This window comes from Fusarium redolens (assembly GCF_020744475.1).
Source record: "Fusarium redolens strain MPI-CAGE-AT-0023 chromosome Unknown BKA55scaffold_2, whole genome shotgun sequence".
Taxonomy (NCBI): domain Eukaryota; kingdom Fungi; phylum Ascomycota; class Sordariomycetes; order Hypocreales; family Nectriaceae; genus Fusarium; species Fusarium redolens.
Window position 1 is genome coordinate 2,317,312 of NW_025763665.1, and position 25,580 is coordinate 2,342,891.

General features: G+C 48.5%; 10 protein-coding genes and 1 non-coding gene across 11 annotated transcripts; 5 read left to right on the forward strand and 6 right to left on the reverse strand.

Moving 5' to 3' along the window:
• Window positions 1–939: 939 nt before the first annotated feature.
• BKA55DRAFT_176913 (uncharacterized protein) lies at window positions 940–2,897 on the reverse strand. Its single transcript, XM_046185027.1, has one exon. It carries the CDS (start codon window positions 2,564–2,566, stop codon window positions 1,079–1,081), a length of 1,488 nt encoding a protein of 495 aa, XP_046055184.1. The 5' UTR covers window positions 2,567–2,897; the 3' UTR covers window positions 940–1,078.
• A 611-nt stretch (window positions 2,898–3,508) lies between these two features.
• BKA55DRAFT_555399 (SYF2 splicing factor-domain-containing protein) lies at window positions 3,509–4,486 on the forward strand. The gene has a single exon (XM_046191634.1). It carries the CDS (start codon window positions 3,611–3,613, stop codon window positions 4,409–4,411), a length of 801 nt encoding a protein of 266 aa, XP_046055185.1. The 5' UTR covers window positions 3,509–3,610; the 3' UTR covers window positions 4,412–4,486.
• Window positions 4,487–5,619, reverse strand: BKA55DRAFT_555401 (uncharacterized protein). Its single transcript, XM_046191635.1, has 2 exons — window positions 5,318–5,619; window positions 4,487–5,264 (listed from the first exon to the last, which is right to left on the reverse strand). The coding sequence occupies exons 1-2, from the start codon at window positions 5,419–5,421 to the stop codon at window positions 4,499–4,501; spliced, it is 870 nt and encodes a 289-aa protein (XP_046055186.1). The 5' UTR covers window positions 5,422–5,619; the 3' UTR covers window positions 4,487–4,498.
• Window positions 5,620–5,849: 230 nt separating this feature from the next.
• Window positions 5,850–6,706, forward strand: BKA55DRAFT_501549 (yeats family-domain-containing protein; the record flags this gene model as incomplete). The annotated part of the gene is made up of 2 exons (XM_046186844.1): window positions 5,850–6,087; window positions 6,138–6,706. The coding sequence occupies 2 exons, from the start codon at window positions 5,850–5,852 to the stop codon at window positions 6,704–6,706; spliced, it is 807 nt and encodes a 268-aa protein (XP_046055187.1).
• A 944-nt stretch (window positions 6,707–7,650) lies between these two features.
• On the reverse strand, window positions 7,651–9,684 carry BKA55DRAFT_534152 (uncharacterized protein; the record flags this gene model as incomplete). Its single annotated transcript, XM_046189563.1, has 2 exons — window positions 7,651–9,009; window positions 9,418–9,684. 2 exons carry the CDS (start codon window positions 9,682–9,684, stop codon window positions 7,651–7,653), a joined length of 1,626 nt encoding a protein of 541 aa, XP_046055188.1.
• A 5,083-nt stretch (window positions 9,685–14,767) lies between these two features.
• BKA55DRAFT_177104 (inositol-pentakisphosphate 2-kinase-domain-containing protein) lies at window positions 14,768–16,829 on the forward strand. The gene is made up of 4 exons (XM_046185029.1): window positions 14,768–15,333; window positions 15,386–15,658; window positions 15,719–16,556; window positions 16,618–16,829. The coding sequence occupies exons 1-4, from the start codon at window positions 15,048–15,050 to the stop codon at window positions 16,649–16,651; spliced, it is 1,431 nt and encodes a 476-aa protein (XP_046055189.1). The 5' UTR covers window positions 14,768–15,047; the 3' UTR covers window positions 16,652–16,829.
• Window positions 16,830–17,007: 178 nt separating this feature from the next.
• On the reverse strand, window positions 17,008–18,442 carry BKA55DRAFT_501509 (nucleoside transporter-domain-containing protein; the record flags this gene model as incomplete). The annotated part of the gene is made up of 2 exons (XM_046186839.1): window positions 17,008–18,196; window positions 18,249–18,442. The coding sequence occupies 2 exons, from the start codon at window positions 18,440–18,442 to the stop codon at window positions 17,008–17,010; spliced, it is 1,383 nt and encodes a 460-aa protein (XP_046055190.1).
• Window positions 18,443–19,355: 913 nt separating this feature from the next.
• On the reverse strand, window positions 19,356–21,821 carry BKA55DRAFT_500387 (heterokaryon incompatibility protein-domain-containing protein; the record flags this gene model as incomplete). The annotated part of the gene is made up of 2 exons (XM_046186750.1): window positions 19,356–21,316; window positions 21,437–21,821. 2 exons carry the CDS (start codon window positions 21,819–21,821, stop codon window positions 19,356–19,358), a joined length of 2,346 nt encoding a protein of 781 aa, XP_046055191.1.
• A 526-nt stretch (window positions 21,822–22,347) lies between these two features.
• On the reverse strand, window positions 22,348–22,434 carry BKA55DRAFT_t43. The gene has a single exon. It is a non-coding gene; the product is annotated as a tRNA-Val (tRNA).
• A 95-nt stretch (window positions 22,435–22,529) lies between these two features.
• Window positions 22,530–24,138, forward strand: BKA55DRAFT_555417 (beta-lactamase-like protein). Its single transcript, XM_046191636.1, has one exon. The coding sequence runs from the start codon at window positions 22,878–22,880 to the stop codon at window positions 23,895–23,897; it is 1,020 nt and encodes a 339-aa protein (XP_046055192.1). The 5' UTR covers window positions 22,530–22,877; the 3' UTR covers window positions 23,898–24,138.
• Window positions 24,139–24,201: 63 nt separating this feature from the next.
• Window positions 24,202–25,533, forward strand: BKA55DRAFT_555419 (uncharacterized protein). Its single transcript, XM_046191637.1, has 3 exons — window positions 24,202–24,879; window positions 24,926–25,115; window positions 25,163–25,533. Exons 1-3 carry the CDS (start codon window positions 24,580–24,582, stop codon window positions 25,450–25,452), a joined length of 780 nt encoding a protein of 259 aa, XP_046055193.1. The 5' UTR covers window positions 24,202–24,579; the 3' UTR covers window positions 25,453–25,533.
• Window positions 25,534–25,580: the final 47 nt, after the last annotated feature.

A 25,580-nucleotide genomic window follows, 5' to 3' on the forward strand; every position in this document is an offset into this window, starting at 1 on the left:
TCGCCTGCTCCGAGTAGTCTAAGGCAGACAACACTTGCTGATCATGAGCAAGGGGCCAGAAATACATGGGCCGGTAAAGGCTGTACAGGGCAGCGAGACCAATCTCGTGTTTTTCTTTCCACTGCCAAATAAGCGTAGCGGCAGATGAGGGTGGCTGAGACGATATCCAGGGCTGACCTTGTTGCGAGGTCTGGACTTTCCAGGTCGACGCCTCAAACGCATCCACTGTGTCAAGGACAGCCCAAGTAGCGGGTATCCATGCGGGAGGAAGGTTTGCGGACACCATTCAGAGCACAGAACTCTGATGTCCCTGCTGGCCAGCTGGTCTATCGTGGTGAGACGACGGGGGCGCTCAGCCTGCTGGTGGTAGGGGTGGCCGTTGCTAGCACAGCCAGCGCGGATCATGATTCGCACGAACCAAGGAGCTGGACGCAGCTAGAGAAGTCAAAACGACACGAATCTCAAGTTGTGCTACGGGCTTGCATTTCAGCTCAGACGCAAACTCGGAACGCACAGCAATAAGGGAGGGTTCCTAGGGCTGAACAGGGTGGCACCCACTACTCATTTTGCCAGAGCTCGTCGATTTGTTTCGCTTCAACTCAATTCAGATTAAGGACATCCCGATGATCTGGATGACCAGACTTGAAGATGAGTCCTATTTCTGCGGGGCCAGTCTGGGCTGATAATATGCATATATGAAAGGAGACCGTCAGCTCGGTAGTCAATCCAAGGTTCCACTGATGATCCCTCATTGGATTGCAGTTATCTTCCCCTGCACCTCGTCTCACCCTCCGAGTCATCGGGAACCATCTTTCAGGACGAGGCACAAGCCGGCGCCAAAGTGGAAGTTCTGGTCCTACACGGATTTTGCCATCCAACCGTTTCTTCTATAACGTGGCAGAGCGAGTTTGGGGCCAGGGAAGAAAAAGTCAAGAATCAATTCATGGCTTTCTTTGATAATGAACCCTCATATTAAATCATCACAAAGTTTAAACAAAGTTTTCAATGCAGCTGTCAGTTGTACCTTCTCAGGGGTCTAATTTATAGTGTAGCATGGTTTTATAATCAACACAAGTGTCTAAGGTGGACAATACTGATTCTCGTCTTTTTCTTCGCACACGACGCCAGCCAGGCTAGGATCTGTTAGAACTGTATCATGGCTCTGTGCCACAACTGAAGTGTCGGCTATACTCTTTGCAGACTGAAAAGCTTCGTTTAGGATTGCCTCTATTTGACGTTTCTTATCTTTCAGATTGTTGGTGCGGGATAGTCTCTGAATTATTGCTGCTGATACCCGTTGTTCTTGATTAAGCAATTCGACCGTACCCAAATGACCAAGCAGGAGGATGGAAGCTCGATAAGCCTCGAATGTTGTCTCCTGTTTGCACTCATGTAGACAAGCGTTGATAAGAGACAGAGCGGAATGGTTCCCAACCCTGCTACGACCAAGTAATAACTCTAGGAGCTCCTGCCGACCATACAGTTCAAGGCCGTTTGGCTGTGAAACACTGCTGAAGTGACATTGGTAAGTTTCGAGGCAGTGGAGGATGTCTATTGACCCTTGGTTACTGTCGGTCCAGTAACCGGTTTCAAGACCAATTTGGAAATATCTCTTGGAGGCTGTGGGCTTGCAGATTTCTGCTGAGAGTCTTAACCCAAGCCCACATAATGGCCCTCCTAAGTGATCTCCCCTAGCTGCCAATCGTTGACCAAGATTACCGAGGAACACCAAAACATCATGCTTGTTCTGTAGAGTGTCTTGCTTCAAGAAATTCTCACATGCATCGCGAAGATCTGAAGATAAATTCTCTGTTGATTGTCCTTGTCCCGGGCTTTTGGGTTGGTGAAAAAAGAAGGCGCTGGGTTCAATTGACAAGTATTGTGATACTAGCCTACGGAGGCTAGTGAGCGAGTCTTGCTTCCTCAGCGCTGCTGACAGCTGAACTGAATGAGACGGAGAAACGGCTGGGTATTGCCCAGACCCTGACAATTGCGTCCGCGATTGAAGCCAGCGCAAGAGTAATGAATCGTCATCCATGGCCTGTTTTGGAATGCCGTTGTTTGAACTGATGAGGTGGAGTTTGTTGGGCTCTCTCTCGGCAGTCGCATTATTTGCAGATCCTTGTTGGTTCTTTGAGGAGTCGATCAGTGGAGCTGGTGATGGGGCTCGGAGAGCTGCGGAGAAAATGTCATGGCTTCCGAGTCGCCAAGAGCTAGATGGTTTCGAGTGTATTTCGAAAGCCTTTATCCGTGACCAGGTGAGTGAAGTCTCCATGGTGTGAAGCTTCCGCTGAATACCATCTCGCTTGTTGTCTCGAGACCATTTCTTGAGTGCCCGCTCTTCATCCTCTTCTGAAGACGGTCGCACGTGTTTGCTAAACATATCGTCTAGATCGAGAAGGAGGTCGTTGATCCGAAAGTATTCGTGTTCTTCAGGTGGCTTGGGAGTTTCGGGCCACCTGTTGACAACATAGTATGTCTCTCCCCATTTCGTTTCCCTTTTCAAAAACATCTTGCTCTTTGCCTTCCCAGCATCAAGCGCGGTCGAAGCTGCTCGACGTTGCATTTTGACAAGGAAGTACCAAAATCCAAGAAAGATGCGACTGAGATGGGTACTAAGGTACCTAGGTAAGGTAGGTAGGTACCTTATCAGAAAGCCCAGTATCGACGGCGGAAAAATTGTGAGCCGCTGCGAGCGACTTGGGCTGAATGTTGATGCAAGAGAGTGAGAGATGGCGAGTTACTTCTTCAGCAAGAAGGGCAATGTTTTCAATGTCTTGCGACGTAATCCTACGTCCCCCGCAAAGTGAGAAGGACCCCTGCTGTTAACGGCCCGGGCTTTAATTTGGTGCCAGGTTGGTCATCCTTTTAGGCAGGTGCTCGCCCTAGTCCAGCCCCTAACATCGGCACCCCAAAACCGGCTTTCTCCACTATTCTTGAAGAACCGGAGCTCTTCAACAAGCCTGTATTTTAGTAGTTAAATTATGTTAAAATAAACATATATAATATTAATTATATTATTTAAAGAATTGAACATTATTTTGTTTTAATATTTTATAAATTTTAAAAGCTTTTTATTTTTATTTTTAAATAAAAATTTATTACATATAAAAAGTTTATAAATTTTATATTTAAGAATTTTCCTCCCTCTATTGTAACAGTGCAAAAATCAGATAAGGGTATCTGTCTCACGGACGCAATGGTTGCCTTAACAAAGGCGTAGCTCTCAGTGTTGAGTTTTGTGTAAGTTTGGTTGGTGAAAGTCAAAAGGACCTCAATCAATTGAATCAAGGTGGCGGGGCACGTGACCCATGCGCCTTGCGTATGAGAACAGAAACAGTGAAATCAAGTGAGCTCAACTGGGTTTCAACTTTAAATAACAATAATTTAAGCAATAAGGCCCGTATAACCTTTGACATAACAGTGGTCGAATTCAGATAAGGTTATCTGCCTCAATGACGCAATTGTTGCCTTAACCAAGCAGTACAAATACCAGCTATAGATCTCTCAGCAGCTGGGTCAACCTTCTTCCTTCAACCCACCCCCAAGGCTGCTCTTTAGTCAACCCTGGCATCATTTATAGCCACACCGTCTCGACGCAGATTATACCATGGCTTCCTCTCCTATCGAAAAGAAGGACGAGGCGCAACAGATTAACGTTGACAATTTGTCCAAAGCCCAAGATCGCCTGGCTCGGTTCAAGGCCCTTCAAGCGCGAGCAAAGACTTCATCGGAGAAAAACCTGAAAGAGGCGACACTCGAATCGCAAAGGCTAGCCACAGATCCCAGCCAACTTACCGCCCTACATCGGAAACATGCGATCGCATCCCACAAACTGCTCAAGGCAGACGTGGAGGAAGCGGGTGGAGATTTCGAGCGAAAGCGTGCATGGGACTGGACCGTCGATGAGAGTGAGAAGTGGGATAAACGACTCAAGAAGAAGACGACTCGTCGCGACAACAACGCTTTTGCCGACCATACACAAGAAGCGAACAAGATATATAAGCGACAGCTCAAGAACATCGATATGAATATGGATCAATACGAGAAAGACAAGAAGGCCCTCATTGAGAAGGCAGCAGCATCGGGCGGACTAGACATTGTCGAGACCGAGGATGGCGAGCTCATTGCAGTGGATAAGGATGGCTCCTTCTACTCTACCGCCGATTCTACGACGTTTGCTGAAAATAAACCAGACAAGGCAGCAGTCGATCGCCTTGTGGCCGACCTACAGAGAGCAGAAGAACAGAGACTGAAGAAGAGAAAGGAGAGGATGGCACAGAACGGGGACGATGGCGACGTGACATACATCAACGAAAAGAATAAGCAGTTCAACCAGAAGCTCTCTCGGTTCTATAACAAGTATACCGCAGAGATCAGGGATAGCTTTGAACGAGGAACAATGATTTGAAACGAACAAGAGAAAGTTATATTTTGGTCCATTTGGGTGTTATACAGTCTAGCGTCTTTGCTTTTAATACAATACCGTCGCAATCTCCTACAGCATGGTTTTCCTCCAGGCTTTGCTCGCTAGCTCCTCAATCTCTGGCACGTCGATGGCACCCTTGATGGTCTCATCACCCAGGGCCTCAACCACCGCCTCCGCCACAGTCTCAACCTTCAGAGGCTTGACCCCCGCCGCACCAATGAAAGTTTTAAAGTAGTTGCCAGTTAGACCGTTGAAGGCCGTGCCAAGGCCAACCATTGCAGCCAGAGGCATTGTCACCGGACGTGAGCTATCAAACATGAAAGAAGGGCGGATGAAGAGACCTCTGAGTTCTGGGAACTTGTTGGCAATGGTGATCTCGGCCTCTCGCTTGGTCGAGATATATCGTTGAGGGAGAACAGGGGCACCTGCTGCAGCAGAGATGTAGCAGAAGGCGTTCGCTTTAGCAGCAACCGCGTGCTTAGCCAATGTGACTGCACTGTCGCGGTTCATAATCTCATAGGTGAATTGATCCTTGGGGTTTGGAGGCTTAATGTCCTCGCCTTGTCCTTTAGCCAAAGGGTCCACACCGCGATCACGAACGGGAGCAAAAGCTTTCTGGAGACCAGCAATGGGGGACTCCTTGCCTGAGATAGCACCCTTATAATCAGCCTCTAGGAGAATACCCATGCTGTGTACCACGAAGTCAGCGCCATTGAGTAATGGAGCATACGTAGCCGGACGAAGAATGTCGCCGCGCTCCCAGCTCACTTTATGTGCCCAAGGTGGAGGTGTAGCGGAGGCGCTGATAGTGTCCCACCGAGGGTCACCGGAACGGCTGTACAATAAGATGAGTTCGTCTCTTGAGATTGTGATAGATGTGAGTTATACCTGATGGAAGTTACATCCCATCCTCGAGCTACAGCATATTTGCAGATACGAGAGCCCAAGAAACCGGTTCCTCCACAAACAACAAGTTTCTTTGAGGCCGACATCGTGATGCTCGTGTAAAAGTCGTGCGATATCAAAGCTCCTGAGAGCTATGGTGGGATGATTCTGGAAGATTGAGATATATGAAACGGGAAGCTGCGGATAAAGAACTTCAGTAAATAGAGAAAACAAAGGAGAAACTTTTTGTGATGCGCCAATCGAATTTCCAGTTTAATCACTGGCAGGGCAGGTCTCGATGGTAAGGTGGAATCAATGAAATCATCATCGGAATCACAAGGCTGAAGAGCTGATGTGGCTGCATTACGATTATTGGCCACGCCACTGCGGCGTAAGTTAATCAAGTCTTACGAGGCTGACTCTTTGCCACTCTTTGTGAATCCTCACCTATTTTCTAGTAGTATCCTCAACATCAAAGTACTCTCGCGGCAACAAAATTTGCGGTAGAAATAACTGAGAGCCCTGCAAAAATAACATGGCGCCCCAAAATCAACTTGGTAAGCGTGTTAAGCTCACGCAAGTCCGTCGACCTTTTATTGTAGGGAGCACAGCGAAGCCTTTCTCCGACACGAACCCGCGACCAGCAGGCGTTCCCGACACTCATACGCATTCATGGCAAGTTTTCGTCAAAGGCCTCGACGATACCGATATTACCTACTGGCTGCGCCGGGTTCAGTTCAAACTTCATGAGTCTATCCCTAATTATGTACGAAGTAGGATATTACTTTCCTTGTTTGCGCACGCTGATGCTAACGGGAAGCAGTGGTTGAAGGCGAACCCGGAAGACCCTTTGTAGTCGAAGAAACAGGCTGGGGTGAGTTTGACATAACGATCAAACTCTACTATGTCAACGATTCGGGCGAAAAGCCCCAGACATTATACCATTACCTCCGTTTACACCCCTACGGCCGGAACGAAGAAGAGAAGCAAGCTATGATCGCTTCTAACGGCGAGATCCGCGCATGGAGCTACGAAGAACAGCTTTTCAACGAACCCTACGAAGTTTTCTATAATCTCCTCACCCAAGGCGCCGTACCTAAGGGATGGAAGCCGAGCGGTGGCAAGGGCAAAGGGAAGACGCGCGCGCCGCCGCCTTTCCCCACCGACAACAACGAGGTTTGGGAGCATTCGGCGATGATACCAGCGCACAACCGACCGGGGCAACCTTTCAGTCTAGAAACGGAGGCGGCCGAGATACGCAAGCTAGCAGATGCGCAGACTCAAGCTGAGGATATGGCCAAAAGGATACTTGCTGAGCTCAAAGCCAAAGAAGAACTACTTGCGAAATTGAAGGGCGAGAATCAGGCTGCTGCTGCCGCAGCCAAGTCATAGAATGATGGCCGAGTCACGCACAAGAAATCAAAACGGAAGAGAATCAAGTCTCGCAAGCAGAGCGAAAGCGAACAGTACAGCTAAGACGAGGCTTCAAGTACCACAACGGCACCAGACACCTAGGTACGAAGAACCTGTGTGTGCCTTCAGGACGAGGCCGTGCATCTTGTAAGCATGTCCTTGAGATGTCACATCATATGTGAAAACAGTCAGCTCTTCAGGAGTCTAAAGCAGACTGTAGCAGGCTCGCCTGAGTGCGCTCGAGAGCCCAGCCCAGCCACGTCTAAGGATCAAGCTAAGAATGCATGACAGGGATGGTGCTCAGAGAAGACAGCCCTTTACTCGCCACGAAGCGTATTGATACCTATCTGATTACAACCACATCTTCTACCGCACATTCTAGTTCAATCAACATCATTGAGAAGCACAGAATCTGTTTATCAAATGTGAATTGGAGTTGTTTTACGAGTACTACGCGGGTATGTAAAACCAACACTAGCCTCGTCCCTTAGTCCTGATACCATGATATCTTCTAGATACCCTAACGATCTCTCTGACCGTCTGAATCCCGCCTATCTCGCCTATCATTTTGTAAATAACATCGTAAAGACTCTGACACCGTCATGAGTCAACCCCACTGGGGCTATTGACCAGTCCAAACAGACAACTGTGTCGTGGCATAGAAATAGACGGCGAACGACAGTACCATCACTCTGAAACATGTCCGGTCAGAACTCATGACCAGGCACACCTATTTTACCCTTCGGCCTGCCTCTTCCAACGCCACCAAATGACACAAAAAACATGAAAATTGCTTCCTCCAGGCCGTTTCCTCAACCCGAAGTCTCCAAACTCCAGCGCCTGCCTAAAAAAAACAAAAACGAACAAATAGAATGCTAATGAGAGTAGGATAGTTGTATGTGCTGACATTTGTGATTTTTCCGCTACTGAGTAGCAGCTTCGTATGCTGGTGGTGGTGCGTCCTCACGCTCGTCCCAAGGGCTACGTTGCCTGTTCTTCTCGTCATAAACACGCTTGGCAATTTCGCCAGCCATCTTCATAATCCAAGCTTGTTCAAGGATGACAGAAGAAGTCTCCGAGCTAATGCTTTGGTTTTCCAATCCGGGGGATTTGCCCTTCTCGGCCTTCAGTTCAGAAGTGATAGCAACGATCGATGGATAGTTCTGAGATTCTGAGGGATGGACAGTGTTCTTGAGCGGGGAACCCATCTTTCGAGCTTCCTCAAGAGTGGCCATGACTGAAGGACGTCCTGCCTCATCCGCGCTTCTAAAGCGAACTTTATTCGGTGTCGATGCCTCAGCAATGATAGATGACTCAGTATCCTCAGGAATCGAATCGTCAATCATGGGCTCGGATAGAGGGACATCGACAGATGCCGTATCTGACGCTTCACTGCCAGTCTCTGGGGTGGCAACTTCTGATTTGGTACGCCTCAAATTTACCACGCGTGTCTTCTTCTTGCGCCCTGTCCGTGATCGACCTGCCCCAAGGGATCTCCCATTCGTTGCTGAATTCATACTGATGAGTGAAGGGCGAGATGGGAGGTGGCCGTGTGCGTTGCTTGCTGTATCTGAGAAGGTGTATGTTGTCGAATTGCCTGCATGGAATGACATGGTCTTGGTGAGAGTGGGTGTCGAGAGCAGGGGCGTAGACGTTTCTGATCGTTCTCCATAACCTGTCCAAGCACGGAAAACAACATCTCGAATACCAGGAGTGAAGAGTGATAAGGTGCGATGCGAATCGGTCAAGGCGGCAAGACGCAACAAATTCTTCTGAGAAAACAATGATTGAACTTCTCCACTTCCATTCAACGTGAGCTCAGAAATAGCATTGGGGTCGAGAAGATTGCCATTGGCATCCACGGGATCTAAGGGAGGGCTGGCCAAAGGGTCAACACCAGCTTCGTCTTCCTTCTCAGCTGGTGTTTCGGTGCCCTTGTTGGCTTGATCAGGGCACCACAATTGAAGAGATAGTCGATGAATGATTGCCGGTAATTCGTCCATCATCAAGTTGCGTAGTTGTTGCTCAATTGTTCTCTGCAAGTAATCGCGGACGAACTGTATCGAGTCGAAGGTAGAGGATACCTTGAGGGATTCGAGTGGGTCATTTCGGAAGACGAGGGTTAGTCCTTTTTGTTTTGAGAAGACCAGTATGATGAAAGCAGAAAGCTTGAAATCAGATAATGTGATCGAGAGTGGAATTGTTAGGCCAGAGGCGGCGGCCAACGGTTGAGGAGATGTGAAAGTCGGTTTAGAGTAGAGATATGTGTTCAAAGGATTTGCCTGAGGTTGTGATGTTAGTGGCTGTGTCAATGGGATTGCATTGATGAAATCATGGGTCAGGGCGCTTAGACCAAGGGATTTTGGCAGGGGAAAGGAGGGGTTTAATGCGCATTGTCGCAATCAAAGAAGGTTGCATCGAAAATGCAATAAAACAATGTGCAGGTCGAAACTTGGAGAGGAATGGTGGGCGCTTGTTGATGTTGTGAGAGCTTCAAGGCTAAAGGATGGCGATCCGCGTCAAGCTCGACAATGAGCGTGTGTATTGCCTAAACAAATGTGCAATGGGCGGAATATAGCTTCGGCAATTGTCCCCAAAGCTCAGGAAAGAATTGAGAAACAGCTCGTGATTGGATTGCTCAACGATGGAAGTAAAAATGTAATGTGCATCAGATACAGAAAACAACTTACTTGAACTCTTGTCTTGAGTGTCAGGAAAGCATCACCAGAATATGTCATTTTGAAGATGCCCCGGAACCTATCCTCGGCAAGGTCACCGATTTCCAATATTTCAAGATCAGGCGGTACGGTTCCAAGGTTGAATTCGCTGACAAGAATATCATCGACAATAATAGGCGGTTTCGGACTCTTGTTTAGGGCCTTGGTTAAAAGGTCGCGCGCACGACGGTAGAAGTCGGCGTCCGCGGTTAGCGGTGACCAGTTGAAGTTGAAGGCCATGTTGAAATGGCAATCACCTTCCCGTGATCATGGAGGAGGTACTGAAGTGCCGGCAAATCGGCAGCTGTAACGAAATCTCGAGGGCGGGAGAAGGGACTGAGGCGCGTGCGTGATGGAGTTGGGAGGCGAAAACAATGAGCGAGTGTGGGATAGCTTCGGGTCTTGTCGGTCGCCGTAATTTGTTGCCAGAAGTGTTCAAGAAAGGAGTGCACTCCAAGGAAATCGTCGACGGCACCCAGGGCGACAACAGCGATGGGAAGTTTAGAAGGAATCTGGTGATGATAGCGAGAAGAAATCGAGACGGCTGGACAGGATAGGATTTCCCAGGAGTGCGGATCGTGGGGATGACGCTACAGTATTCCCCGGGCAAACAGCTTCAGGATGATTGGGAGAAGAGGTCCGAAGTGGGGAGCTCGGAGCTGCACTGCAGCAATTTTTTCTTTCTTCTAAGGGCTTGAAGGCATCGAATTTGACTGGCGTCCAAGGCGGAATTTAGTGGGTAATGGCAGCGAAACCACTGATAAAACCCAATGCTGAGACGCCTGGATCTGGTCCTGGAGGAGCTGAAGCGAAGCGAAACGGTAGGCAACCCAGTATTGATTGAATGCAATCTGGTTGGCTCGTCAATCGGGTGCGAGAGTAAAAGACGGTTCTGACCCGGTATTTCTAACCGTTGTATGGAGAAGAAAACGGCAGGTCAGGTCAGGTCGCAAAATGGGCAATAATATCAGGTAGTTTGTGATGGATATTTGTAGGTGGCCGGGGTCATAAAAATACTCTGGCGGTGAGATGCAAAATTCGGTGTAGGTTGGTTTGATAATATGGAGTCTATTGCATTGTGAGTTGTTAATGCAGCAGAATGTGTGACTACTGTACGTGAAGTTTCAGATGGTCCAAGCGGGCCTTAGCTACGATCCAAAAGATTCGTCCGTATCCCCGTACGGAGGGAGAACGGAGTCCGGAGGGATATCAAGGAATTTCGATGCCAGATCCACAGTTTCCGAAGACGTTGCGTGACTTCCGAGGTTATAATTGCAATGCGAATTAACGCAGAGGGATATAAAACAATATAAAACAATATAAAGCAAAAAGCAGCTTGAGGCTAGCCGGTAAAGCTTCAATGCAATGTGAGGGGGTGCATCAATTTGGTTTGTGGGGGGATCATTTGTGTGCAGCCATCGTTAAGAAACGCGCAGACGTGCCAACTTTGTATAATTCCTGATGTGCTGTCTACCCCATGCTTTTCATGCGAACATGCAACAGACAAAATTTGTTTTTACCAAGGGGCGTCGTCACAATCAGATGATTGTATCCTGCGCTCTGGTGAAGATGTCTTGTGGAACGACCTCTGCATCAGGTGGTTCGATGTTCATCCTTACTTTCTGGGGAAGCGAGCATCTTGCTGACCAAAGACCCTTAAAAGGACAAAACTCGTCTCCTTGTAGTAATGCTGTGCCTTAGGGCATCGCCTAAAACGTTCATCTGCTGCATGTTTGATTTTATTCTCACGAAAACACGGACCAGCGGCTCTTCCCGGAGTCCTCCGAACCCACCGGCCGGATACTGACCTTAATGCCGACCTCCCCCTCATCAGGAAAGGCAAATGCCCAATTTATCGTCGTGAGAGGCTGTACAAAGAATAGAATTCAAAATGGAAATAACATCTCCCATTCCGACACAGTATCGTTTTAACCTATACTTACCTGAAAAGTTGCCTGATGAGGAAAACATCAACCTTGCATATTCTTTGTTTCCTCTTCCCCTGGCCTCCAATATGCAAGCACTTCCACCAAAAACCGGCCCCGATAAGGGTGACCGGAAGTAAAAAGGGTGATAAGGCCGGGTAGGAACGGAAGGGCAAACATAAGTGGCATGTATCTACTGCAATCGAGTACCGGCAAAGATTAACAGAAGTCATACACTATGGAGATGGGTTTCCAAGCGTGTGCACGATCTGGTCATGTGTGATGCTGGGCAACGAGCTTTCCCCACGATGCTCACTCGCAAACCAAGAGTCTCTTGGAACCAGTTTATCGAAAGTGTCTCAAACTTACATGAGCATTTCTAGTCAAAGAATTTGGTCCCTCATTTGATGCGTGTCGCAATGACAGACTACCTTATCTTTATGAACCAAGTGCACTGTTCTGACATTCATCTGCAGTAATTGGTTCTTCTTTTCTACCATGAATGCTCTGTTATGGAGTGGTTATCGTGGTATTTTGTTAATGCCACCTCATCAATCTGGAATCATTTCCTCGCCTTCACGATCAACAAACAGAAACAACAGACCAGAACAACTCACCTTCCACTGTCATGCAAGGGACCAGTTTGGTGAGACTACGAATCTTACCACCTGACAGTCGACCAGGATACATATTGGTTGCTTTCATGTCAACTCAGCTCAAAGGGGCACCTTTGTGGTGCTGTACCTTGCGAATTCAGATTGCCGGAATATGTCCCTGGGGTTTCACAAGCTGAGGCCTTTGTGCAACCCCAGCCTCCACATTCGAAATAATCTCCGAATGTGCCTCCCTTCCTTCAGTCGTAAACATCAGTTCGATAGGCTGTCACACATGTAACCATGAACAGCGGCACATTGAATGAAAGGCCTTCCGCCAAGTAAAGGAAAAGAGTATTATGCCGAAGCATTCGTGATTACAGTCACAGGTGCAAGCTTCGTGCGTTGCCTTGTTTGCTTACTTGCTCGTGCTAGCACATATTTATCACAAAACGGTCCATTGATAGGATCAAAGCTCAAGCAACGAGCGAGTTGGATCTCCACGTGCTAGGGTAGAAACGTTGGACGATCTCCTTAGGGTATGCACTAGTTACTCCACGCTGATGATCCCAGCAGCCCGGCATTGTCTTCGGCGACGCTTATTCGTGGTACGCCCAAACAGAAACAGAATAGAAAAAAGGAATGCAGTCATTTTGCATACACACGGTCCCGTGATCGTCGCCAGCAGTGTCTCGTTGAATTTCTCAACCGCCAACGACAGAGCAACATCAGGGTGAGAATGCATCACCGCCAGGTCGAGTGACATCATCGGCCGGCAAGCCCGATAGACTGGATGAGCGCGTGTGTGCTTGAGCCCCAAAGTCGTCGATGGGCTACCAGCCAGTTGCGAGGACGGAGGCCTGAACAGCGCAGTTTGAGTCATCCGTGGCGGCGGCTCAGCGACATCTACAGGCGTGCCACGCTGCCGATATTCTCCATATCCTGCGCTGTCGGTAGCCGTTGTCAGCGCTGTTGTCATTCTGTTTTGTTGTTCTGCGCGAATGGAAATAGAAATCCAGGGTTCCACAGTGTCTTTTGATAGCGGAGCGCCAGGGTGCAAGGGACCAGGACCAGGGCCTGAACCATGGACACACATCGTGGCCTCGTACGGCTGGGGCAAGGAAAGTTGCCAGAGAGCACGATGCCACTTTGACTAAGATGGACAATCATTTGGACGTGCGTGCCTTGTTTGGCCGCTATTGTGCCTTAACCGTTGTTAATCAGGCCTTGAAGCATGGGTATAGAAGTCCACTCTATTGTTCCCGGTGTTCTGCAATGCATTGATGCCAGCGGGCCTCAACTTAAACGGCATTCAAACCCCACGAAGCCTCGGCGTTTAATCGTCAATCAATCGCAGCCCCGGCTCATGAACATTAGGCGGCGCCACGAACAATGAAGTGACCCCTCACGACCGTATCTCATCAGGTGCAGGTGCAGATGCAGGGTGCACAAGGGAAGCGTCCTAAAAGACCAAAGGGCCTGGAACAATAGCTTGGGTGTCGTGTGACGGTGAGTTATGATTCGCCAGGGCCGTCTTGGTGCTTGTTCGCCATGGTTGCTGCCAGAGACGATGACTGGCATTGGCGCCCACTCTAGTCCGGGTCCGGCCCCATGGGTGGAGGGTCCTGAAAACCTGTGCGTCACCATCCCAGATCAAATTGGATCGTCGACTTTTCTAGGCGACACCAAAGGCTCCGGCTTGTACGTTAGACGGTGGGCGAGCATCCACTCCAACCTGCACCGCCGCTGGCGAACAAAAGACCCTGGCCAGTCCGTCTTAAACCTGTGCTCCTCGCGGGGTTTTGTTTCTCTTTGCTTCTTGTCGGTAGACTCCAGCTCACTTGCTATCCAATCCAATCCGCTTGCTTGCTTGCTTGCCCGTTGCTCTAGTTGTAGATGGTCTTGCGGTGGAGATATCTGCCAACGGGAATCATGACAACTGCGGCTCTTTCGTAACAAGAGGGTAAAAGGGAAAGGGGTTACGAGCTTCGTCATATCATCTGTCTATTTGCTGTCCTAACTTCAGACTGGACTTATTATTACTCTTGCATTCATCTCTGCAAGCAAACTATCGTGGTGATGCTACTCTGATAGAGAGCCAAACAAGTCAAGTCAATGAAGACAAGACATTGTTGCCAGTCCAGTCTTACAGCATAAACCCTTTACAAGATCTTGTTCAACACACCCCTCCCATACACCACCCGCCGTTGTCAATTCTGCAGTCCTTGTCGAAAGAAGCGCAGCTCGACATTATACAGTACCTTACCTTGCCTTACTAGGTACCTACCTTACATGACGTTGGCCCAGCTTCTATTGCTGTGTAACCCGAGGCATCACATCTCATTCATCTCATTTGCATCAACTGCACCGTCGCTTATGGTCTCATGCATATGCCCTGCACGCACGCAAGGCGACAGAAACAGCAGTGTTGCCTTATTAGACTTTGACCGAGCGGGTTGAAGCAAAACCTAACTTGGTTTAAAGGATTATAGCTTTGGACGGTCCTTATCCAAAATTTGTTTGGTCACGATCTACTTGGCTTCCCAGCTATCATTCCTATCTCAACGACCTTGGGAGTTTGTTCCTGTACCACTTACAACTGGCATAAACAAGGTAACCGAGTTCAGAACAACAATCACACATACGACTCAAGGCAGAAACATTGATACAGACGCAGACGCAGATGCAGACGCAGACGCATTTGTAGAGCGTGACCATCTCGAAGGAGAAAAGAAGACAGAAGCAGGCGAGTCAACGCTGGCGCAGCTGCAACTGCAAGCCCAAGCAAGTGCCTGTAAAGCCATCAGCGATTCGAGGCTCCTTCTTGTACATATTCACACACCCCTCCTCCTCTTCCTCCTTCTCCCCTTATTCACTAAATCCATCTTACTCATATCCGCTCTGTTTTGCTCCAATTCAGCTCTTGTCGAGTTTTGTCTCATCCTCTTGGTCTCCATTTAAAGCCCAGCCCAGCCCTCCTCATTGATAACCTTCCCCTCCCTCCCCCACCAGCAAACGCGCGACATCGGTGGCTTGAAGGTACCTTGCAGACAGCCTGCACGATCCCGGTCATCAACCAAACACCATGTCAACTCCGTCTCTGTCCGATGGACAGCTCACGCCGACTGATACCGATCCTGATCTTTGTTTCTCTTCTTCAGAAGATGACCATGTTTGGCCAACTCCTCAAGATGTTGTTGAAATGTCTATTATGCTCAATGGCAGTGCTGTCCCCCTTTCTTGGACTCGAGAAAGTCTCAAGAGACTTCCAATGGGAACTCGCCCTATAAAGATGGTCGGTGAGGGTGCTGCTAATGTCGTATTCGAATTGGGCATTCCAGAAGGAAACATGTGGGCGAATGATTTTAAAGGTTGGCCAATCTAGTGTTATCAATAACTGATATGTGCTGATGTGTTGTTCAGGTTGGCTTCTTCGTGTTGCCAAAGCTCCTGCGAGTGGTCAGCCAGCCAGGTTCAACTATCTAAAACAACAGGAATTCTACGCAAAGCAAATCACTCCATTTCTCAAGACACATGCCATCCAGCAACGGCTCGTGGTACTTCGTCATACCAATATCATTCCTCAGCTCAACGCCTTCCTTCGGTCAATAGATCATCAGCGCAAAGAAAAGTTCAGGGGATCATTCATCTCGGAGTCTAACTGGGGCCTTCTCGTAGAAGATATGAGAGTATCTGGTATGATGGCCTTTCACTCCTAGGGTGTATTTTTCTCAAGCCGCTTACCATTGCTGGTAGATCCCAAAAACAGCATCCTCATTGAGTTCAAGCCAAAGTGGTTGAATCAATCACCAAGTGCTCCCCAAGGGGCCATACGATGTCGGCAATGCGCCATGGAACTATTCAATTTTCTCCGGGATCCGAGTCCTTCAAGACATGCGCCAGAGCAAAAGCCATGCCCCCTTACACTGGCAAACCCCGACGCTCCCGCCAATATCAGTTCGCCATTCCGTTTCGCTCCTAAACTTGCGTCACAGGCCAACAATCCGATGGTCCGAGAACTCCTTGCAAAGACTGCCGATCATCAAGTTATTCGTGATCTTCGGTGGCTTCAGAATCTTTCTGATACCAGGGGGCCTTTACGTGCTGAGAAGAGTGATCCAATGTTTAGCTTGGCCATGACAGTTCGCGATTGCACATGTTTCGTCCAGATGAACTTGGGTCATGATGTACCTCCCGAACAACGGCTTCGAGTTAGACTTGGTGACTTCGATCTCAAGGATACCGACATAAAGTTCAAACGATGGACGTCAGCCGAGAAAGACCTTATCGATTCCGGGTGCTACACCGCTGACTGGATCATGTGTAACGGGCAATACTACCACCCTCCTACCAAATGCCTTCTTGAGTGGACCCGTCGGCGGGATCGGTTTGTAAAGATTATCGGCATCAAGGCCAAAGATCCTTACCTTCACCCACTTCCCAGTAAAACAACACATTTCCCTACGGAAGCCATGACCAAGCAAGCCCTGGTCTACTGGATGGCAACACATCCTGTCAAGCTCACGGGACTGCTCGAGCCAGGCAGGAAGGATAAGCCAAAGGCCGAAGTGTGCCCATTTCGGAATGAGCCTCCGTAAGTCTTACACGTCATATTTTCAGGTGCCAGCCGGTTCATCCCTGCTAACACACTGCAGGAATCTCCTGAAATGGTTGTCTGCAAGGCCATAGGCAGGCATTCTTGAGATCTCACTCGCAAATCTGCGTACAGGAATCTCAGTTCTCTTTCTATTTTTGCATTGCAAGGTTGCATCGGTGCATCTCAACGACAGCGGGCTCGCACAGCATAGCATGGGTATGGGCATGGTTGGTTGCATCAATCAGGGGGGCGCGGCGTTAGGTTCAAGGTTGTTGTAAGGAAGGGTACGGTTTCCGGTTTGATATATGACGTATATTCATGATTGGCTGCATCCGATACCCAGATATAGGAAGGACTACAGTACCTCAATGTTCGATATCTATCGTTTCTCAAATCCGATTCACCCAAACGCCAAAACCAGCTCTAGTGTAATATTGTGCAACCCATTCTAGACACCTGCCGCTGTGAAACTCAAGAGGCTGCCGATGGACAACCCGGCCACAAGGCACAACCCCATGAAGCCGCCGGCAGCTTCACGCTCACCTTCATCCACCCACTCGCCCGATGCCATCATGAAACTAGAACCAAGCCAGCCGTTGGTGAGACCAAATATCAACTGGACAATGAAGAGATAAAAGAAATCGCTTGAAACAATGGCACCACGTCCATCAATATTGCAAAGCAAGTATAATGGGAGTATACCAAAACGGAGAATAGAGAGAACGAAAAGAGCAAAGGGGCGGTGTCGTAGGGAGAAAGGCAATATTGTGGCTACGCGACCGCCCAAATCACCTAAATTCCAAAAGAAGAATCCGAGAGGAATAAAAGCGGAAGGCTGGTAGAGGGCGCCGGAGTTTTCCTTCACAGAATGGATCTTTGCTGTGAAAACGGGCATGAACATTGTTGCAATGAAAGTGAGTGCCACACCAATGGCAAGCCAGTGAAGCTTAGTGAAAAGCCTCCAAAGGGATGTGACCTTGCGAGCGGCACGTTCGGCCTCTTCAATGCTGTGCATGGACTCATTCATTTGCTCAACCATGCGGTTCTCAATGATGTGGTTATGGCGACGAACCAATGGGACGAAGGACAACAACGCAGCAACTGACACGACTACGGCGGTGAGGAAATAAACGAAAGCTGATGTCTGACCATCTTCAGGGGATGGTGCTTTGATAGACGTATTCTGCTCCTTTTCGGGGGGGAAGACAAGCACGGTGAAAACTTGCGCGATCGGAGGGAGGACACCGGCAATACCCTGTCCAGCCATGATTGCTTGCATGTACTCTGGACGTCCGAAACTGGCTGCGAAAGCAAATGCCCCATTCTGTATAAGACCAGCTGCCCAGGCAGCAGCAGCAACTGTGGCAAGCAGAAACACGAGATATAGAGTTGGCGACGCGCTTAGTCCGATGACTGTAGAAGCAGTCAGGAGGCTGAAAGTGAAAACATTGATAATGAGTGCCAGATTGATTCGAAAAGGGTATGATGCTGAGTACTGTATACTAGTGAGAACAAGCATAGCACCGAGGTTTGTGACAGTAGAGACTGTCAATATCGCAGACTGAAAGTTAGACTGGATCCAAGCATCGCCGTCAAAGCGAGCTGTGAAGTATGGAGCTGCAGCAAGGAACATATTCCTATTTTTGCGTTAACCACAACATTCACAGGATACGAAAGAGGGAAACCCACCAAGCCCAGAGCATAGCGACACCCAGCAGGGCGAAGATACTATATTCTATCCACGAGAACGGCAACTCATGTTGACCCTCGAGTACTGTGGAGCCTTCTAAAGGAGTGGCTTCCTCGTTACCAGTCAAAGGCTCATATTCTGATGTTGACGTTGATGAGTGTCGACGACCTAATGCTTTGCGAACGCGTTCCATGATGTCTGCGTATTAACGTCGTTCGTTAAAGTTCGTCGCAGATAAGCCTTGAGCGTATGGTGTAGGTATAACGATAGACGTGACTTCGGATAGTGGCAGAGTCGTCGAATATAGCTTCAACTCAGGATTGTTGAGCCGCCGAGGGAGCGCATGCGCGCGTGTTGGATAGCTCCCGTATAGCCCGAGTTATCAAGCACTGGACTTGCAGAATTGTATCGCGTGGTCGCTTGCTCGCCTGACAATGTAGAGAGGTATGTCGCGGCGAGTCACAATGAGTGGAATGTGACTCGTGGTGGATGGAGGACGCGGGTTGTGGGGGGCAGCGAGATGATGACATTGATTCCCCTTACTGGCGCTACCGAGAAGGATAAGATCCGATCTAACGGGGGACGGGACGGTTAAGGGTCCCCATGTGCCAGAGTCAGGCGGAGATATTGGGCGGCTGAGGCAAGGGGAAGGGGCCAATCACAGCGGACCGTTCAATCATCAACCCAGACCTCAGATAAGTAAAACTCCCAATTGTTTTATTCCTTAACATTACTAAAGTTTCATCTTGGAGACCCAGACGGCGGAAGCGCATGGAATGAGTTCGCGAAAACCCTGCCATGATATTTGAGATATTTCCTTAATGTCTCGGACAGTACGTGTTGCACGAACTACTTAACTACCTACCTAATATGTTGTACAACCAAGAAAGAAATCGTATGGTATCTGCCTTGCACATTAAGATACCACCTTTCTCAGTAATGTCGATTCTCGAAGGTGAACTACCTTAGTCTTAAGATGAGGCAAAATGCGCATAAAAAAGGAGCAATTTGCCGCGCTTCACCACAGGTTTAGACAAATTCCTCCAACTCCAGGGCAAAGCACATTTTCAACGCAAACACCAACTCCGTGCTATCCAAGTGTCACCCTAACCAAGTAGAATTCCTACCTCATCCTTGGCTTGTGCCTCCCAGGTCTTAAGTAAGATCTGACCAACACCCCTTCGGTACGCAATATCTCCAATACGCTCGATCCAAAGCACGTTAACAAAGTCAATCATCTCGTCTGCATCCATATGCTCCTCAAACTTCTCATTATCAAATACGTGCGAACCACGGCGCTCTGTAGCCGTTGATATGGCGATGAACTCCAGTCGTTCTTCACCATCATAGTTGGAAGACTGAATACCGAGCCAAGCGTCGTGAGCACGGAACTGGCCTGCCCATCGGTTTGCCTTATTCCAAATGGTACCTACAGCGAGGGGTGGATTGGTTCGATCGCGATGAGCGAGAGTAGTGTGAAACTCAACCTCAAAAAAACCACTTGTTGTTTTGAATGAGAGCAGTGGGCCGGGGTAAGCTTGCTCGCCTACAGGTGGCTCATAACCACCCGTCTCGGGAGGATCCTCGACAGGGACGGGGTATTTGAACAACGCAGACTCGTCACTATCGTGAACATAGTACGAGCCAGTGCGAGACCATCCTGGAGGGAGCTCCGAACTAGGGCTCCGACGACCCCGAAGATCACGGTACTGAAGACCGGTGTTCAAAACCGGGGCGGTTGCGGCTCGGTCCGTCAAGCTCCAAGTAACGGTAGGTTTGATCCGGAAAGGATGAGCGGATCGGTATCGCTTGGTCTCTTGACCACGTTTTCCGGTCCGAGCCTCTTCAACATAGTCTGCAGCGGCTCTCCACAAAGTCAAGTCGACCGGAATGTTGTCGAACCACCAGCCCATCCAAGACCAAGATGGGAGAAATGGTGGACGACAGAGAGCTCTTCGTCGAATGGATGCGTGTGGGCGCCACAGCAAAGCAATGTCCAAGAACATTATCGGCATACCATAGATGAAGCCGCCAGGAAAAGAGCGGGATAGAACGTGAGTGATTCCAGCAAAAGCAGGCAGCGTATCGTCGACAAGCGTCAATTTCCGTGCGCTGTATTCCATCACATAGCGGGAATACTCATCAAGATCAGGCCAAGGCGGGTGCTGAAACGCAAACGCAGCATCAGGGACAGCGCCTGTACACTCTTGGCGACCTCCTCTGAGCTTCTTCATCACACTGTTTGGACTTCCCTGCCATGTCTCGCAGTGACATTCCCAGGTTATTGAGTCTTCAAAGAAAAAGACCGAACGTCGAGAATAAATGCGCTCTACTAAAGTCCAGCCCCTCGTATACCATGGCGAGGCGGCAACCAACTCTTGGTGAGTACGACCAGTAGTTCGAAGGCCGCGCGTTGATCGTTTTGGATCAAGTGAAGGCAGTCCTGTATGGACATCGCCAGTAGCTGCAACAATAGTAAGGTAAGCATTAGAAAAGACGTATGCCATGTGCTTAATGTGATCATCCATCTCTTCCCGATTGTCCTGAGTTATACAGATACGGTCAATCCAAATGTGTCGAATTCCAAGTTTCTTAGCAAGCCACATGGCGTCCAGATAAGTTTGAGGCATGTCGAGGTTAGGCAGGCGGTCTTGGAAAGCTTCCACATTAGACTGAAGTAGATGTGTAAACATCTGTGCTCCGTTGCGCTGGGTACCGCTGACATAGCTGAGAGCCAAATAACGGTCCTTGGGTGTTGCCTTGACTAGGCGCCGCTCAACGACGTCAATAAGCCAGGTAGGGCGCCATGTTGTGATATCAATATCAGAAGATACGGCGCAGTGGTGGTGGTGATCCGCGTTACAAGCGTCAAGCCACTCGCGAATGCGAAGAACTGGGCCACCCTTGGTAACAGCGGAAGATGCCCGGCGTTGAATTGAGGACGCGACAGCTGGAATTGGGATTTCCTTCTCCTTTTCACCACGAACTGCTCTAAACGATCCAAGCAGGCGGTCGGTGATACTGTTTCGCTTGCTAGAATTCGAAGGATGGTCTCTATCGCGGGGTTCTCGGGGAACACGCGGAGGAACACGGCTCTCGCGACGCCTATCTCTGTCGACATCCCTATCCTTGAGCCTGTCTCTGTCCTTCCCATTGACATGATCCCTATCTCTTCCGTGATCATTACCTCTGTCTCTCCCATTGTCGCGATCTCTGTCCCTTGCATCATCTAGTGGTCTGTCGCGATCTCTGTCGCGATCTCTATCTCGGTCCCTTTCTCTTTCTCTTTCTCTTTCTCTTTCTCTTTCTCTTTCTCTTTCTCTTTCTCTTTCTCTGTCTTTGTCCCTATCGTAGTCGCGGTCTCTGTCTCGTTCTAGATCTCGATCGACATCCCGATCAATATCGAGGTCTCGGTCCAAGTCGCGGTCGTGATCTCCTTCCCGGTCTCTCTCTCGGTCCCTATCCCTATCTCTTTCTCTATCCCTGTCACGGTCGCGTGGTCTGTCGCGATCACGTTCTGGCTCCGGAGAGCTTCCATCGCGGGAATCATGCGACAGACTGCGGTCTGGCATCGTCGATCAAGGCTACAGGCCAATAGCAAGTGCGCAGAGGAGGTCGCGGGCGCATACCACAATAGTTGTCGCAGAATTACCTCTAAGACTCCCACAGGATTTATGAATGATCAAATTGGCTGAGGGTTGAAAAATCTCATATTGATGCCCGAGAATGGGTCATCATCAGTGTACATGTCGGTCAAAGCCCCTCAGCTTTCGCGGCCTGGATGGACAGCGCTGCGATCTTATTGGCTCGTCAGACCTATGCACAAACAAATGAGTTCAACAACGTCATCCCAGCAACGGCACGAGATACAGCTATGAAGAGCTACCGCAACCTACAGTCGATGGTCAAGCTGGATTTCCAAGAGTCAGGGTCAACAGAATAGTAATCAGGTATTTGGATATATGTACCTAAACAACAGAAATGCATAAGAAGAAATATTTGAAGAATAAACTTAAGTTCCACGAAATAAACAAAACTGCTTGTATGATACTGTAGAGCATTTGAGAATGCTAAAAAATAATATTAAAATAAAAAGCAAGGTCGAACCGAGGATTGAACTCGGGACCTTTCGCGAACAACTGATAGCTGTGAGGCGAACGTGATAAACCACTACACCACTCGACCTTTATCTTTAGTAGATCTCTGCTCTTCTTGAGTATTTCAGAGATGTTTAGTTGTTGGCGACAACCTAAACAAGCCCCAAAGGAGTTGAGGTTATTGACCTTATTATTTACATATTATCGCTTGGTGACCTTCTATTTAGAATTTTCGAGGGGAATAAGATATATTAGTAAGCTTATGAGCACTGTATACAAGTTTCTAAGGTAATCAGTGTTGTTGTTTGGGGTGGATTCGATGTGATATCTATGATGATGTTTCGTTAATGCTGAAGCAATGATAAAGGAGTGGTTTGATTGCTGGCTACGAGAGAAGTGCGCCAGACGAGCGTCATCGAGTGAAATCTGCATGCTACTTCAGTAGGACAAGAGTTCGCCAAACAAATACATAACTTCAAACAGAACAAAAAGAACAAAAAAGAAGAGGTCATTCATTCCTAAAGCCTCATCATGTCTGAAAAGGGATCAATTGGCTTAGGATTGTCCAAGAGGCAGCCTCTGCTGAAAGATAAATCAACTCGTGGCGATGACCAGTCTCTCCTCCCAAAGGCAATCAAGACTCACCCCCGAGGGAGTGAAGGCGATGAAAATGCGAATGTCTACTTTATCGGCACGGCCACTACCATAATCGAATGGGAAGGATTTCGACTACTCACAGATCCCAACTTCCTCCATGCTGGTGATCACGTGCATCTTGGTCCTGGAGTTACTGCTCAGAGGCAAACTGACCCGGCGGTTGACCTACATGAGCTGCCATCACTGGACGCAGTTCTTCTCTCGCATTACCATGAAGATCACTTCGATCGGTTGGTAGAAGATTCCCTCAATAGAGATTTCTTAATTGTCACCACGCCTCATGCGCATAAATGCTTGACGTCCAAGGACGAGCCGTTTCGCAATGTCAAACCACTCGATTTTTTCGACCATTTGGAGCTCAAAAATGAAGAGTTGAAGGCTGGTGAACCTCTTCCCGTCATCAAAGTCACAGGCATGCCTGGCAAGCATATTCCCCCTGGCCCCCTGGCTGCAGTCAACGACCTGCTTGGTGCTGTTCCGCCAACAAATGGCTGGATGCTCGAGCTGGGTTACCACAAAGTTGAAAATGGCAAACTCCAAACTGGCTACCGGATTTACATCTCTGGAGATACTCTTCTTGTGGATGAGCTCAAGGAAATTCCGAAGTGGCTTCGAGAAGAGCGTATCGATCTGATGCTCATCCACCTTGGAGGCACCACTATCCCTGGGCCATCTGCACCATTGATCATGGTCACACTTGATGCGAAGCAAGGTGTTGAGTTAATGAAAATGATGGATCCAGAGGTTACAATTCCAATTCATTACGATGACTACGACGTATTTCTGTCTCCCCGAAAAGACTTTGAGACAGCTGTAAAGGAAGCCGGGATGGAGGGTCGAGTAGTAATTCTGGATCGAGGCGATACATATGGGTTTTCTGTGAAGAAGAACTAAAACACGTTGGAGCTTGACTAATCGATGAGCAAACTACTTTGATTTTGAATGGAGCGCTGGTATGAAGCAATTCTAGGATTCTGTCAATGTCAATATGCGTGCGGCGATAAATACATTCCTTTAAAGCTTGGGCTTAGGAGAAAGAAAGACGAGAAAACGGCATCCCTCTCACAATAAGAGTGTATACTGAGTGGTATTAGTTAGGTAGTCATTGGAGATAGGTCATTAAGGAAAACTTTACTGCTTAGCTCTAAGCCACGTACGGTGAAAATATTATAACGTTGGCCTACTCCTGGTCCTTCATCACTAATCAATGCATGAAAAAGAGGTGCACTCATGATTTTGAGCTCAGTACTCACTAAGGTGATAAGATAGCACTGGAACCACATGTACCAATCAGAATATACTTCATTAGATACATCTAACAGTCTTCTTTGTCCTTCAGTACCTCATAGAAGAGCTAGGCTTCCCTTCGACTCTCCGGGGCTCTCCAGGCGAGTTCAAACCAATTGATATCTTCCAAATCGAAGTATACCTTCTAAATTGAGTTCAACAACCACTATCCAATACTCATCACAACTGCCCCGCCTTTCTTCGATTTTCTGCCTGGTGGTGGTGGGTGGGACGAAAGCCACATAGTTTGATCTTTAACCTGAATTGATCATCCAAACTCATCTTCATTATGACCCGATTCCGGCCCTGTATTGACCTTCACGCAGGTCAGGTCAAGCAGATTGTTGGCGGTACGCTTGACAGCACATCGTCGGCTCTTCAAACCAACTATGTCTCGCAACATCCCCCGGCTCATTTTGCTCAGTTATACCGCGACAATGAGCTTACTGGTGCACATGTCATTATGTTAGGCTCAGGAAATGAGGGGCCTGCTAAAGAGGCGCTTGAAGCCTGGCCGGGTGGTCTTCAGGTTGGAGGTGGCATTAATGACAAGAACGCAAAGGAATGGCTGGATGCTGGAGCAGAGAAGGTACAGCAAAGAAAGCATCACATACGAGCGATCTAACATCCATTAGGTCATCATTACATCGTACCTTTTCCCCGAGGGCCGTTTCAGCCAAGTGAGGCTTGACGCAGTGTTGCAAGCTCTTGGCGGTGATAAGAACAAGCTTGTTATTGACCTGAGCTGCCGTCGTCGAGGAGAAGATTCTTGGTTCGTTGCAATGAACAAATGGCAAACAATCACAGATATGGAAGTCAACCAAGGTAAACATCCGCAAGTATGCTCAAAGTCACTTACTCACCAGGCATAGAATCTATCAAGTCTTTAGAGCCTTACTGCTCGGAGTTCTTGATCCACGCTGCAGATAACGAGGGTCTACAAAAGGGAGTTGATGAGGAGCTTGTGCGGCGTCTTTCTGAATGGTGTTCGATTCCAGTAACTTATGCTGGAGGTGGTAGACATCTTGAAGACTTGGAGAATGTGAAGAAGCTTAGCAACGGTAAGGTGGATCTCACAATTGGAAGCGCATTGGACTGTTTCGGAGGCTCGGGTGTCAAGTTTGATGATTGCGTTGCTTGGAACAAGAAGCAAGGCAATTAGAAAGAAAATAGAATCACTTTTGAACTAATTCTGAAGCAGCAATATTGGTGAGGCTGCATGCAGCTGTATGATATATGAACATTGCACCAGTGAATTCCAAGAAGAGTAGAGCAGTCGACTACCCTGTG